This window comes from Tupaia chinensis, unplaced genomic scaffold, assembly GCF_000334495.1.
Source record: "Tupaia chinensis unplaced genomic scaffold, TupChi_1.0 Scaffold000250_1, whole genome shotgun sequence".
In the NCBI taxonomy this organism is placed as follows: domain Eukaryota; kingdom Metazoa; phylum Chordata; class Mammalia; order Scandentia; family Tupaiidae; genus Tupaia; species Tupaia belangeri.
Window position 1 is genome coordinate 3140468 of NW_006159730.1, and position 15924 is coordinate 3156391.

The following is a 15924-nucleotide window of genomic DNA, read 5'->3' on the forward strand; positions in this document are numbered from 1 at the left end:
GAGCAAATGCAAATGTCTTGCAAATTACACTACTTGACATTTCCAATCTCTAACCCTCCCAGATATGTTCTAATTTACTAAAATAAACCAACAATTCAATTCGTTGTGAGCTCCTTTTGCTTAATTATTAGCAGACAATATTCTGTGATCTACTGCAATATTTTACCTTCATTATATCTCATATCTGACAAAAATGAGGAGGAGCGTTTTGATTTGGCAGAACTGATTTCATAACTCATCTGTGTTGTAGAGTAGAAGTGAATAAATGTTTGCTGAACATGCCCCATATGCTTTGATCATCAAAATGTTAGCTTTCCTTCTTTCTCAAAAATATAAGCTTTGGGAGTTTTCCTGGCTGAAGTTTGCTGAGTGACCTGCCCACATTGGTATTTCTACAGTGGCAAGCCAGGTCTCATGCCATTATAGCAAAATATTATGCAAGCAACTATCTTTTTACACATTTATTTGTTTCCATACTTGGGATGTAAGAGCACTTTTAAATGCTTTCTCATCACTTGAAATTATACATTCATTATGATTTTTTTTTCTTTATAAACAGCAGTGTATCCTAAAACAAAAGATTTTTTTTTTTTTTTCCCTATAGGGCACATGTGTTCGCCAGAAAGACAGAAAGAGACAGAGACACAGAAAGCGAGCAATCCCCCCAAAACCCCATCGGGGGATGGCCACGCCACAATCCCTTCTCCTCCATTCTCCACTCAGGATCTTGGGCACACATGCACATGTGCCTGATGTAAGTTTAAGCCACTGGGTCCAGGACATGAGCTGCGGTCGGTCGACTATGTGGGAGTCCAGTCACATAGCCATTACGCCAACTGCTGGTCCCCAAAGGTTTTATTTATTTATTTATTTTTAAATGAAGTATTTTCTTTTGTTGGAATGAAGACTAAACAGACTTCTCACTCATGCAGTTACGTCAATAATACTCATTATCTATTTCCTAACCCTTTGTAATGATTCTTAATTATTTTATTGAAAGATAATTAGCTAGTATTTATTATTTCTATATTATGGATGGGAGAAACTGAGGCTCGTTATTGACTGTTTCTTTGTAGTAGCTATCTGGTAGTTTGAGAAAAATATGCTACTATCCTAATGATCTGCTTTTGTTTTCAATTTCAGTTTCAAAGGACATTTGAGTCTCTTAAAAATGTTTCCAACAAATCTGACCTCCAGAAAACCTACCAGAAATTTGGGAAGGAGCTGGAAAATCTGGATTACTTAGCCTTCAAACGTCAGCAGGTAGGGGTCAGAACTCTCCTTGGCAGAGGAGATGAACGCTTTAGAGTTCCCACTGTCCTTCCTGTCAGAGGTACAGGTGGGTTTGGGGAGATTTCTCTTCTAAAGATTAAGGAAGCAATTTGTTGTGCTGTGCTGATCTACCACGTTCATACAGTTTTCTGCCGTGTTCAATGTGGTGTTTGCTTTCAGATGTGCCTTCTGTGGGTGTCCATGTATATCCTTATATCTCTCTTAAAGTAAAGTCCTGCTGGTTTGTGAAAGTCCAACTACCTTTTGAATAAGGACTCCTCAGTGGCATAAAGGGAACTACTATAATGGCTGGTCCAAGTGACTTTTATATTTGTCAGAGGGATATCTGAGGAAAAAAATTATCTCAAGATCAAGAAAAGGTTTTTGGTACACAAAATAAGGAAAAGAGCCACAAGTAAGCCAGATTACGAGTTAACGTTTAGTCTTCTTATTTGCTCTTTGAAGATGAGTGATCATTTGATTAATGTGGAAGGTTGAGGAAATGTTCCTTATAAGTACATGTCTTCTCACCTCCTCATATAGGCCCTAAAATAAATACAGAGCTAAAATAAATTTTACAGGGCTGCTTTTGCTACTAGAGTCATTACTTTACAAACTTAATATTCATGATGATTAAATTCTGTGTGCTTTAAGATATTGCCACAGTATCTAGCTACTCTTCCCATACTGGATCTTTTCCAGTTTCTTCACAGCCACTAGGTGTCAGGGTTGTCAAGCTTTTACTTTGATAAAATGTTTATCAATCAGAACAGCCAGTTAAGACATTTAAATTAGGTTTTATGAAATTTGGAAATGTGTTCAATGATGGATAGTGTCTAGAAGAATGGCTATATGGCTGACTTGCACGTCCAGGCACCGAAACCATCACTTAAGAGTCTTTCCTGTTAGTGTGGCAAAAGATGTGACATTCTTGCCATTGCCTAATTCACAAGTATTGGATCTTTTGAATGGAGGTTTTCAAAACAAGACTCTTATATTAAGTTAAACCTTATTAAGTCAACATGATACGGTCTTAAAATATTGGCCCAAGGAGAAGATTGTGTTCTAGGTCTTTATCATAAATATTACATTGATGTTTTAACCTTTTTATAGTCCTGTTTTCCTAGGAATTATATTTATTTTGTAGAATGGGTCAGGGCAAATGACTTACATCTACATATTTTAATTTATATGCGAGAAAGGACACAATAACCATTTAAATTCTATTTTCTTAAAAATTAGCTGATGGCCTAGGCATTAGCACATGAAACAAAAGCAGTCACTATTGAGAATGTCTGTACTAAGATGATGGTGCTGGTGACTGGATGGTGGCACACTGGCAAACTGAGGGAGGCACTGTGAGGCTGACTCACATGGGAGATTTTGGTTCCCCTCCGGATACCTCCGTAAGTATGATAGCCCGCCTGTACCCATGACTTGGGGCTGGTGGAGACTGAGACTGGATGGATTGCAGCATAAAGACTGTTGGGGGATGCTCTCTCTCTTTCTGTATTTCTTCTTCTTTTTTTTTTTGGAGAGGTTTTTCACTATAGGGCGCATGCACTTGCCAGACAGACAGAGTGAGACAGAGAGACAGAAAGTGAGAAATCACCCCCCTAGGGAGGGTATGGTCACACTGCAATCCCTTCTCCTCCGTTCTCCTCTCGGGATCTTGGGCACGCACGCACATGCGCCCGGCGTGAGTTTTAAGCCACTGGGTCCGGGACGCGAACCACGGTCAACTACGTGGGAGTCCAGCGACATAGCCATTACGCTAACTGCTGGTCCCCTGTATTTCTTTTTCATTGAAGAAATAAACTTAAAAAAAGAAGATGCTGCTGCTTAAAAATCACACTGTGAGTCACGCAATTTTTAAGTTCTGAGACCAGATTTACCAGTGAGGGGATTTGGGTTGGCAGGCAGTAGTCACTGTTCTCTTTTCTTACCCTTTCTCAGCACATTTTCAGTGATTAAATTCTTATGTTCACAACTTGTGAATTTGAAAGAGTTGATTGCTTCAAAGGCAGAAAGGTGGAACTCTAAAAAATTGGCATTGAGGGGCCAGCAGGTGGTGTGGTGGTGAAGGCACTGGATCTCACATGGCCAACGCTGGGGTTGGAATCTCAGACTATGCAACTTGAAAATCATGCCAGGTTTGTGTGTGTGTATGCCCCAAATCTCAAGAGGATAATGAAGGAGAAAGGATTGCAGCATGGTCATCCCTCTGGGGGTGATTTCTAACTTTTCCTCTCTCTGTCTTGCTCCTCTGGAAAAAAAAATCTAAAAATACAAAAGAAAGAAAGAGATGACATCAAGGACAAAGAGGTGGATTGTATACAGATGAGGAAAATGTAGACATGTGGAATGTATATCTATGTATATGTATGTAAATGAGGGGACTTCAAAGTTTATGAAAAAATAGAACTAAAGGATGATTTTACTTTGTTCAAAAAGTTATGAAATCTTTATTTAGTTTATAATATGTACTTTCCATGGACTTTTTGAACACCATGTGTGCCTGCATGTGTGTGCTTGTATAAATCATGTTTTCTACTTATTAAATGATGGCTGTATTCCACATATTATGATTAAGACATTTATAAATTAAGCCCTTAAATACTTCTGTTAATATAGTGGGATTGGTTTTATTGTCACCCTCCATTTTACAGATGAGAAATTGTTAAGAGAGTTAAGTAACTTGTATAGATAGAGCCATTATACTAATAAGGTATTGAATTGGATTTCATTTCTGAATCAGTTCAACTCCAAACCCCGAGTATTGTTTCCTGGTTGGGTAGGGTTCAAAGGGTGGATATCTCAGGACTTCTTTGACTTGGTGGGGTTTTTCTTTTATCTCCCATTCAACTCCTTTACACATCTGGACACCCACTAAGCACACTCTAGAAGCATTTTTCTCCCCCGGGGGTGATTTCTCACTTTCTGTCTCACTGTCTATGTCTCTCTTCAGTGAGAGCACACACCCTATGGCAAAAACCTTAAAAAAAAACCCAACAAGTATTTTTCTTTAACTGTAAAAGAGTCAGGTCTCTGTAAAACTGTTAATTCAGCAAGAAAATTTCCTCATTATAAGGCAGGATTCTTTGTACTAGAGTATTAGTCATTGTTTGTTCCTGGTCCAACCATATTTATCATTCCTTATTGTGACAGAATGTAAACTTTATAAGGAAAAGGCTTTGTCACCTTCAGTGAAATATCCTCTTTAGTGCTCACAACAGAATCTGACCTAAGGAAATACTAAATAAATATTACTAGTGGTGGTGGTACTATGAACAAAAAAGCATGCCAAAAGTTTTTGCCTCAGATTTTAAACAATTAAAGTCAATGTGCTTTGTTACACTTAAAATTAGATGGCATTAGCCCTTCGCTTCTGGATGCCAAGGGCTGACAGATTGCTCCTTGCCCCTGTGTATTATTTGGGTTTTCTCCTAATATATATATATATATATATATATATATTTCTCCTAATACACACACATATACACACACACCACACATATATATGTATATATATATATATATATATTTAGCCTAATACACACACATATACACACACACCACACATATATATGTATATATATTAATGCATATTATATATAGACTTAAAGAGGTTTTTACCCTAGGGTGCATGCACTTGCTGGAGAGAGAGATAGACAGTAAGAAGGAAAGTGAAAATTTACCCCACATGGTGGATGGCCACACCAAAATCCCTTTTCCTCTATTCTTCTCCCAGGATCTTGGACATGCATGCACATGTGATTGCTGTGAGTTTCAAGCCACTGGGTCTGGGACTCAAACTGCAGTTGACCATGTGGGAGTCGAGTGACAACTTCTACTCTATCTGCTGGCTCCCTCTCCTAATATATTTTATTTGCCTATTTGTTTCTTTAAACAGAAAATGCTCAGGTTACCTTAGCTCTGAATTATGAATGTCCAGTGGATTGACTATCATTATTTTCTTAGAATAATTAAATTTTATTTTCTGTTATTTTTACCCCTATGATTATTTTTTTTTTCAGATGCACACATTATTTCGTATATTTCTTTTCCAGCACCAGACAGACCCCTAGAGTACTTTGTTCCCTTCTTTTCGCCTTTCTTTTTTGAGGTTATTGTACCTTTGCTCCTAGGCTTGAACTTAGTGTTTTATTGTGTTGTTTGTTTGCTTTGTTTTGTTTTAGAGAATGCTTGTACTTCAGCTATTCCTTGGGTCAAGGCATAAGCATTTCTACATTCTTTTTTTTTTTTTTTTCTATTTTCAAGAAAGACTAATGTTGAAAATAGCTTTGGTTGAAAAATGTGAGAGGAGGCTGTGATGGATGAGGTAGCGGGTTTACCAAGATGAGTCAGCTGGAAGTAAACGGATGACAAAGTAGGATTAACTAAAATATCTGGAGATTTTTCCAGGACTACTATCTGGAGATAAATCTTGGAGTTTATCTGCTTGAACTGCTTGTTTTTTATCCTGGGTGATGCTATATAGGAATGGTAATAGCAAGCTCCAGCTATTATATAGTCCCCAGATTTATGTATTAATTAGAGAGGTTGTAAATCAAGAGATTTCTTTGTGGCTTTGGTTTTTTAGAGTAAAATAAAATAAATTTTAATAATCTGGACTCTAACTTAATTCTTTCCTCTCTTCTTCTACCCTTAATACTTATAATAATATTATAAAACACATGCCATTTCCAGAGGCTTCTGAGGTTCTTTGATATAACTTAAAATTGAGGGACCAGCAGTTAGCGTAATGGCTATGTTGCTGGACTCCCACGTAGTCGACCGCGGTTCGCGTCCCGGACCCGGTGGCTTAAAACTCACGCCGGGCGCGTGTGCGTGCGTGCCCAAGATCCCGGGAGGAGAATGGAGGAGAAGGGATTGCGGCGTGGCCATCCCCCCTGGGGGGTGATTTCTCGCTTTCTGTCTCTCTGTCTCTCTCTGTCTGTCTGGCGAGCGCACGCGCCCTATAGCAAAAACCTCTCCAAAAAAAAAAAAAAAAAAAAAAAAAAACTTAAAATTGAGTTGAACATAATAGAAGCTAAAGCATATTTACAAATTAATGTGAAAATATGTAAAATTAAAATATTATACCTCAGCTATCCTTTGTTGAAACATATTGCATATTCCCGATTCTTGTCTACCTGTCACAGCACGCTTATTTTTGTCTTCTGACCTGTGCGCAAGGTTTATACAACTTGGTATTTATAATATATAGCCCACTTCTATTTATTTCACTACTAATCATTTTTTCAAGTCAAACAGAAATCTGGCCTCTCTCATGATACTTTTTCCCATTATCTCTAGTCAATATGTAAACTTTTTATTCCCTGCCATTTTTTGCTTTTACCTATGCCATAAAAGTTAGCATCTTATTGATTATACAGTCATTGAGCATCCAGGTAATGTAGCAGTTAGAGTGTGGGGTTTGTAGTTAGCCATACCTGGTTACACTATTTGCACTGTATTGGGGCCTCAGTTCCTTTTTTTTTTTTTTGGTAGAGGTTTTTGCCCTAGGGCATGTACGCTCACTGGAGAAAGAGACAGAGAAAGTCACCCACCCAGGGTAATGGCCACGTCACAAACCCTTCTCCTCTATTCTCTTCCCATGATCTTGGGCTTGCATGCAAATACACTTGACGTTAGTTTTAAGCCATCAGTCCGGGACTCAAACCGTAGTTGACCATGTGGGAGTCCAACGATGTAACCACTAGCCTCCTCAGTTCCTCACATAAAATGGAATGTTTTGTACATGATAAAGTAGTTGGTGATCTGTGTCATGAAACAGACATGTTGATATTTCTCAAGGAAAGGGTTGCAACACTTGACTCTAATACAATTTTAAGATGGTGTCTCTTGAGGTGCACACACATAGTTTTCAGGGCAACTGGGCCAGGGACTTGAACCAGTTGGCATATAACTTTCAGCTTAGGAATTTGTTATGCAACTGACCGAGACACAGAGGCTGGGTCTTTCTTTCACTTTTTTAAAGTTTATTTTATTTCATGCATGATAGAGACCGCATGCGTGTGTGTGTGTGTGTATGTGCATGAGAGAGAGAGAGAGAGAGGGAGAGAGAGAGAGAGAGAGAGAGAGAGAGAGAGAGAGAGAGAGAGAGAGAGAGAGAGAGAGAGAGAGAGAGAGAGAGAGAGAGAGAGAGAGAGAGAGAGAGAGAGAGAGAGAGAGAGAGAGAGAGAGAGAGAGAGAGAGAGAGAGAGAGAGAGAGAGAGAGAGAGAGAGAGAGAGAGAGAGAGAGAGAGAGAGAGAGAGAGAGAGAGAGAGAGAGAGAGAGAGAGAGAGAGAGAGAGAGAGAGAGAGAGAGAGAGAGAGAGAGAGAGAGAGAGAGAGAGAGAGAGAGAGAGAGAGAGAGAGAGAGAGAGAGAGAGAGAGAGAGAGAGAGAGAGAGAGAGAGAGAGAGAGAGAGAGAGAGAGAGAGAGAGAGAGAGAGAGAGAGAGAGAGAGAGAGAGAGAGAGAGAGAGAGAGAGAGAGAGAGAGAGAGAGAGAGAGAGAGAGAGAGAGAGAGAGAGAGAGAGAGAGAGAGAGAGAGAGAGAGAGAGAGAGAGAGAGAGAGAGAGAGAGAGAGAGAGAGAGAGAGAGAGAGAGAGAGAGAGAGAGAGAGAGAGAGAGAGAGAGAGAGAGAGAGAGAGAGAGAGAGAGAGAGAGAGAGAGAGAGAGAGAGAGAGAGAGAGAGAGAGAGAGAGAGAGAGAGAGAGAGAGAGAGAGAGAGAGAGAGAGAGAGAGAGAGAGAGAGAGAGAGAGAGAGAGAGAGAGAGAGAGAGAGAGAGAGAGAGAGAGAGAGAGAGAGAGAGAGAGAGAGAGAGAGAGAGACAGACAGACAGACAGACAGACATCCTTGACTTGGTCTTGTCACACTGTGATCTCTTCTCACAGCTTTCCAGTTTGTCAGGATTCATATCACAACATGATTCTCTTCCTATAGCCTTCCAGCTTGTCAGGATCTTGGGGACACATGCACATACACAGGAACAATTAAATAAAATTTATTTAGTGAGCATAATTGCAGGTTAATACTCTTTCAGTTGAAAATTAAAATTCTACTTGTTATTTCCTGTCTGTTTCATAGTAGCCATTCCCAACAGGTGTGGAAGACAAGAAATCACATGAATTGTTGACAGTGTAGAGCAAAGGGAACCCTTATACACTGTTGGTGGAAATATAAATTGGTAAAGCCATTATGGAAAACAATGTAAAAGTTCCTCAAAAAATGAAAAATAGAACCTATATGATTCAGAAATCTCACTCCTGGATATATAGCAAAGGAAATAAAATAAGGTTTTTTTTTTTTTTTTTTTTTTTTGCTTTCTAAATATTTTTTTTTCTTTCTAAATAGTAGGACCAGCAGGTGGCATAGTGGTTAAGGTGTTGGATTCCCACATGGCCAACAGTGGTTTGAGTCCTGAACCTGGTGGTTTAAAATTCACACCAGGCACATATGCATTTGTGCCCAAAATCCTAGGAGGAGAGTGGAAGAGAAAGGACTAGGTACAGCCATCCCCCTTGGTGGGGGGGGAGTGATTTCTTACTTTCCCTCTCACTGTGTCTCTCCTCTCCAGCAAGCACACATGCCCTATGGCAAAAACCTAAAAATTTTTTTTTGTTGTAATTTATGATATACATATAATCATTACATGTCTTTGTAGGCTATGGTCTTTGTAGAATGGTCTTTTATTTTATTTTTTCTTTTAGGTTTTGCCATAGAGTGCAGACTCTCACCAGAGTGAGAGAGAGAAGGATGGAGAGAGGGAAAGTAAGAAATCACCCTCCAGAGGGGATGTCCATGCTGGAATTCCATCTCACCCATTCTCCTTTCATGATTTTGAGCACATATGCACTAGCACTTTGTGTGATTTTCTAGCTACCGTGTCCAGGACTCGAACCACAGATGGCTATATGGTAGTTCAGTGCCTTAATAACTATGCTAATTGCTAGCCCCCAGAATGGTCTTTAAAAGCATGTTTATTGTGTAATGAACAAATTGAGGATATAAATATATTTGTCACCTTCAACATTTAACATTTTGTCATGTTGTGAACCTTTGAAACTCATTCCAATTATTATCCTGCAAGTATGTACTGAATTGTCTATGCTATTCTTTACTGTAAAATATAGTTCTTCTTCTTCTTTTTTTTTTTTTAAGAGATTTTTATTGTAGGGTGCATGTGCTCACTGGAGAGAAAGAGAGACAGAGAGACAGAGAGACAGAAAGTGAGAAATTCCTCCCTGGAGAAATGGTGACACCAAAATCCCTTCTCCTCCATTCTCTTCTCATGATCTTGGGCATGCATGAACACATCCCTGATGTGAATTGTAAGTCACTGAGTCTGTAACTCGAACTGTGGTCAACAACATGGAGTCCAGTGACATAACCATTATGCCATCTGCTGGTCCCTATAAAATATGGTTCTGAAGAAACCAAATTGACTAAAAGTCAATCAAATAATCTCATAAATTAACAAAGATAATCTTAACATAGCCAATGAAAGAACAACCTGTAATTTCCATGTAGAGGACTGCGAGAGATAACAGTTTATAATCTGAAAAAAATATGTGAGTATCAATTGTTGATCCCATTAGAGATAGGTAAAATCATACATAACAATAGCTCATTAGGAAGAGGCAGAAAAAGAACACTTCTACTCACACATTGTGAGTTTTTGTAAGACCATAGTACTGTATTGTTAAATAAGGAATAAATCCTCAAAAAGGCAAAGATAAAAACAAAATTGGAAAGAGATATTTATAAGTGAAGACATGGTAAAATATTATAATATTATTTGGTGATTTATAGGCTTTACAAAGTTTTTGATTTTAGCCTATTTTTTTTTTTGAGTTCGTTCCAAAGAAAAACTCAGCCAAAATATTTTAGACTTTTCTTCTATTATCTAGTTTTATATAATGAGTAATCGTTATAATAAATATATACATTGAAACCTTGGAGACAGCCATCTATCAAATAATTGGTGGATTTTTATGTAAATGTTCTTGTGTATAAAATGGTTGAATCTGCATTTAGTCCCGTCATTTAACATTATTATCAATATATGTGGACTTATCTTGTTTTTTTTTTTTTTTTTTTTAGTTGTTTTGTGTCCTGTTACTTCTTTTTTGGTCTCTCTTTAGCTTTCCTGGTATACTAGTCCCTTAAATATTTTCTTTTTTTTGGGAGAGGTTTTTGCTATGGGGCACGTGCGCTCACCATACAGAGCCAGAGAGACAGAAAGTGAGAAATCACCCCCCAGGGGGGATGGCCATGCCACAATCCCTTCTCCTCCATTCTCCTCTTGGGATTTTGGGCATGCACTCACAGGCACCCAGCGTGAGTTTTAAGCCACCGGATCTGGGACTCGAACCGTGGTTGACTACATGGGAGTCCAGTGACATAGCCATTATGCTAACTGCTGGTCCCCCTTAAATATTATCTGAAAAGCCAGTTTTGTCTTGATGAATTCTTTCAACATCTGTGTATCTAGGAATGATTTTATTTCTCCCTTCTATTTGAAGGATAATCTTGCTGGGTATAGTACTCTTGGCTGAAATTGTTTTTTCTTTCAGAATTTTAAATATGTCTTCCCATTATTTCCTTGACTGCATTGTTTCATCTGAGAGATTTGATGTTAGTCTAATGAGGTAAACTTTGTAAGTAACTTGGCATTTATCTCTTGACATTTTTAGAATTTTGTCTTTGTTTTTTATTTTTACTAATTTGTCTGTGATATACCTTGGAGAGTATCTTCTTATGTTACATTTATTTTGTGTTCTTTGTATCTGTTGGATTTGTATATCCACATAGCTCTCTAAATTTGGAAAGTTTCAGCTAATCTATTATGAAAGACGTTTTCTATGCTTTTACCTGTCTCCTCACCTTCTCGAATACTTATTCTACAGATTTTCAGCTATTTAATGGTGTCTAGGATTTCCCATATATTGTCCTCATTTTAAATTCTGTTTGAATTTTTTACAGTGTGTCTCTTTATGGAGTTCCTTCTCCAAGTCATGGAAGGATTTTCCCGTCTCTTGAAATTGGTTCTCTGTTTTCTCTTGCATCTTGTTAAGTACTGTTACAACGGATATTCTGAATTCTTTTTCAAATATTACATTTTTGTAATATTCTGTGTTTTATCCATTGTTGGTGAGGAGCTATGATCTTTTCAGAGAGAGGTATTTACTCATTTTCTCATATTTTTTAGGGCTCTGCTTTGATTTTTAGTTAACCAGTGGTATACTTACTTCTTCCTACTTTTGTGGGATATATTTCTGTATCTGTGTGTCCCTGTACTTTATGATATGCATAAGCTCTTTGCCAGTGTCCCTCCTCTACTATGGGTGGGAGTATGGAATCTACAGTACGGGTTTAGGGTTCTGGTATTCAGAGGAGTTTCTCTCCTTTTACTGCTAAGGGAGTTATGGGGAAAGAATTACCCTAGAGTCTCCTATTTTCAGGCGTTTGGTTCTTGTATATCCAAATGTAACCGCTCACAGTGTGGATGGAGGTTGAGATGACTGGTAGAATGTAATGTGTTAGACCACTTTGTATGGTACACTTGTGTGCTATTGAGCTGGAGAGCCCCTCCTCCTTCTTAGCAGAGTGGGTGGGGGTCCCTGCTGATGAGTTCAAGCTGAGCAGCTTGCCTTGGGCCTCTTGTTGGTCTTGGGTGGGTGAGGGGCGAAATGGCATTAGCACAAGGGGAACAGCAGCTCCAACCTTCTATCTCTGGGATTGCAGGATCTCCCTGTTACTCCTCCTTTCTTTCTCTATCTCTCTGTCTTTTTAAGTTGTGAGAGGGTACTTGTGCTTGCTAGAGAGACAGAGAAAAACGGGTTCATCATGGCATTATTCATAATAGCCAAGATATAGAAACAACCTAAGTATCTATTGACTGATGAATAGCTTTTAAAAATGCAATATACACACACACACCACACACACGCACACACACAATTAAATATTTTTTATTCTTATAAAAGGAAGTGGGCAGGACCAGCAGATGGCATAAATGGTTACATTGCTGGACTCCCATGTAGTCAACCATGGTTTGAGTCCCAGACCTGGCAGCTTGTAACTCATGCTGGATGTGTGTGCATTTATGTCCAAAATCTAAGGAGGAGAATAGAGGACAAGAGATTGCAGCATGGCCATCCTCTCTGGAGGTGGGGGGTGATTTCTTGCTTCTTGTCTCTCTTGTCTCTCTTGTCTCTCTGTCTCTCTCTGCGCTCTATAGCAAAAATCTCTCTTAAAGAAAAAAGGAAGTGGGCTGGCTCTGTGGCCTAGTGGGTAAGGGAGCTGGATCCCACACAGCCAACCATCATTCACATCCTGGCCCAGCAGCTTGAAAACATGCTGTGAATGTATGTATACACTCAAAATTCTGATAGGATGGAGAAATGGAGGAGAGGGATTGTAGCATAACTATGCCCCATTGAAGATTGCTTTCCTGTCTCCCCTGCCCTGTCTCTTGGTTAAAAAAAAAAAAATCCTGCTTCTGGGACAACATAGATAAACCTGGAAGATGTTATGCTAATTAAAGACAGATATGGAAAGGCAAATACTGTATGATGTCAGGTATATGAGGAATCTAAAAAAGTTAAGCTCATAGAAGCAGAGAGTAGAGTAGTTTTCAGGGGTCGAGGGAGTGGAGGTGGGGCAAATCAGTTGTTAGTCAGAGGGAACAAACTTTTAGTTAAAAAAAGAACAATTTTGGGGGGATCTAATGTATAGCCTGGATGGCGATGGTTGTACTAATTAATGTGATTATGGTAATTATATGTGTGTGTGTGTGTGTGTGTGTGTGTGTGTATAATGCATCTCTTGATGATGGGTATGTTCTGAGAAATGCTTCATTAGGCAGTTTGATCATTATATGAACATCATAAAATAAACGTACACAATCCTAGTTGGTACAGCTTACTGTATACCTTGGCTGTATGGTATATAGCCTATTGTTCCATTGTTGTATATGTGGTCTGTTGTTGACAGAAATATTATTATGTAGTCCATGAGTATATATAAAAATCATCATGTTGTGCACTTGAATATATTCAGTATATATCAATTAAATATTTTTAAATAAAAAAAAGAAAAAGTAAATTTCAGGTGGATAATGACTAGCCATATAGAAAATAGTCCTAGGCTTATCCTAAAACTCAAGAAATTTGAGGACATAAGACAATAATGTAGAGATAATATGTAAACAATACCTAGAAAAACAAAACTGAATGGTGCTAGTCTTGTACTCTAGCACATAGAAAAAAGGAAGTTAGTGCATTCTAGCAGTAATCTTTAACCATATGAAAACTTACAGCAAGAAAAATGTTACAGATCAGCTAGGATAAGGGGATATGCAATAATATTACACTGGCAGCTGTTTATTTGCAAGGATAATATAAGATAAAACTAACTTCCCATTGGGGTTAACACTAAAACGAAAATTGTAACAATATTTTACTTAAGACTTTTAAAAATAGAGAACATATGCATCTAGAATTATTTAAATGAAGTCTTAGGAAAAGTATGGTTGGGCCTGATTGCTGAGGGGAGGGAGTACTGAGCTTCTAGAACAATGGTTCTATAAGCAATAGATTCACTCCATTGGCCTTTGTTAGATGAAATATGTCAATTGCTCAATTGGGAGAAGATTCTTCCCTTCATTGTTTTGTAATTAATCTGACTCTCTTAAAAGAGTTCTGATTGAATCATTCCTTTTAAGGGTAAGTATACCAAACTTTGCTATATTAAAATATTAGTGTCTGTCTTAGGTGGTATTCTGCTTCTTATTTGCCCAATCAAGTAAAATGATCATTTATGCCATTTATAAACCAGTTCCTGAAGATCTCAAAGTTTTTCAGATATCATTTAATCATTCATGGAATAGGTATGAAAAATATTGAATTATGAAACAGTGTGTCACACTGAAGTTCAAACCAACTCAGACGTGCTTTATTCTATCCATTACATACACAATTCCATTTTCATTCACACCGTTGTTTGTCTCAAAGGGGGAAAAAAAGATGGCACTACAGTTATTCTTCAGTTTTCTTATATGGAGAGAGAAAAGGTTGAGGTATATCATTCAAGGTCATTTGACTCAGCAGATTCAGAACTAATATTCACATTTGTTAATTTCTGGCTTAGTGTAATAGCTGCCCAGCCATTTTCACTACTTCATAAACTGCAGATCTTTATAGGGTGATTTCTTTTTCTATAGTTATAGTCCAAAGAAAAAAAATCTTATGGATTTTTATGTAAGAACCTTGCCCTTTATTTAAAAATAAGTGATCAAAATGATGCATATTACACATTTGTTCTCCTTCTAAAATTTGATATCCACATTGGATAGTTAACAATCATGACAAATAGGTGTCTTTTATTAAATTAGTCAAGTAAAAACATTATAGAGAAATCTTTTAAGTCTTACAGTTTGCTATTCTATTTTCATCTGCTTTTTCTTGGTTGCAGTTTATTGGTGGCATTTAGGTAGAAAACTTTTGAATCAAGCATATGCTAACTGAGGTTCACATACCAAAAAAGATTTATTAATTTTTACAAGATTATTTGTTATACTATAGTTTGCCTTGTGGGCAGCTCATAGTCACTCTATAGTAGCAATGTTTTTCTGAAGTAGTTATTGCTTTGTTATAAGTCATTTAAAAATGTACAGTGCTAGTAGGGATTTCAGAGGTAATAATAAACTGCAGCATTGGGATCAGAAGTTGGAGGAGTGGTTATGGTGCTGGACTCCCACATGGCTAACCATAGTTTAAGTCCTAGACCTGGAGGCTTGAATATCCTGCTGGGAGTATGAGCATGCATGCCTAAAATCCCAGGAGAAAAATGCAGAAGAAGAGATTGTGGCATAGCCGTCTGCTCTGGCTTGTGGGGAGGGGGGTGGTGGTGGTGGTGGTAATTTCTCATGTTTTCTCTCACTGCCTCACTCTGTCTCTTGCAAGTGCATGTGTCCTATGGCAAAAACCTTATAAAAAAAACACAAACAAAAAACTTTAGCATTTTCACTTTTTCGTTCATGTCTTTTATTAACACAGCTAAGTCCATCATGTTGTCAATGAAAGTCTCAATTGAATATTGAGAAATAATAGAAAAATTATAAAATGATATCTTCTCTAGTCCATTTTATGACTTGAAAAACTATCTATTTATAAAAGAGAATACTTCAAGATTATGATCTCTGGTGGTTTAAGATACAAACTAAAGAGGATATGCTAGATTAGAGAATTATAAACAAAATAGTTTTCAGAATTTATATAGCTCAATTTTAATTTGAAAGATGAGAGAAATGAGGCACAGAGAGACTAAATATCTTATAGAAGGCCGCACGCTTTGAGAATAGCCTAGCTGGGACAATAACAGGAAATGATATTTTCTCATTGCTGGAACCATGCAGTTAACACAAGCTGAGTATGAAAGAACTGCCCCTCAGACCTAGAGCAAGGACTCGGCTGAGGAGAACTGTTTGCAAGGTCAACAGTTTTACGAGTTCTGGACCTCACTTCCATTGTGTTACTGTACTGGCCTGCACTCAGTTTCTCTGCCATGGGCCTTATTGTCATACCCCGGTACCCCATAAAGGCACCCCCAGCCTTACTATAACTTTTACAATAATCCT

At 38.0% G+C, this 15924-nt stretch overlaps 1 protein-coding gene across 1 annotated transcript in view; it reads left to right on the forward strand.

Moving 5' to 3' along the window:
- CTNNA3 (catenin alpha 3) overlaps positions 1-15924 on the forward strand; it is a 1606653-nt gene that overhangs the window by 104930 nt on the left and 1485799 nt on the right. The window contains exon 5 of the mRNA XM_014587961.1: positions 1144-1263. Within this exon, the coding sequence (XP_014443447.1) occupies positions 1144-1263 (120 nt within the window). The remainder of the gene's footprint in view (positions 1-1143; positions 1264-15924) is intronic.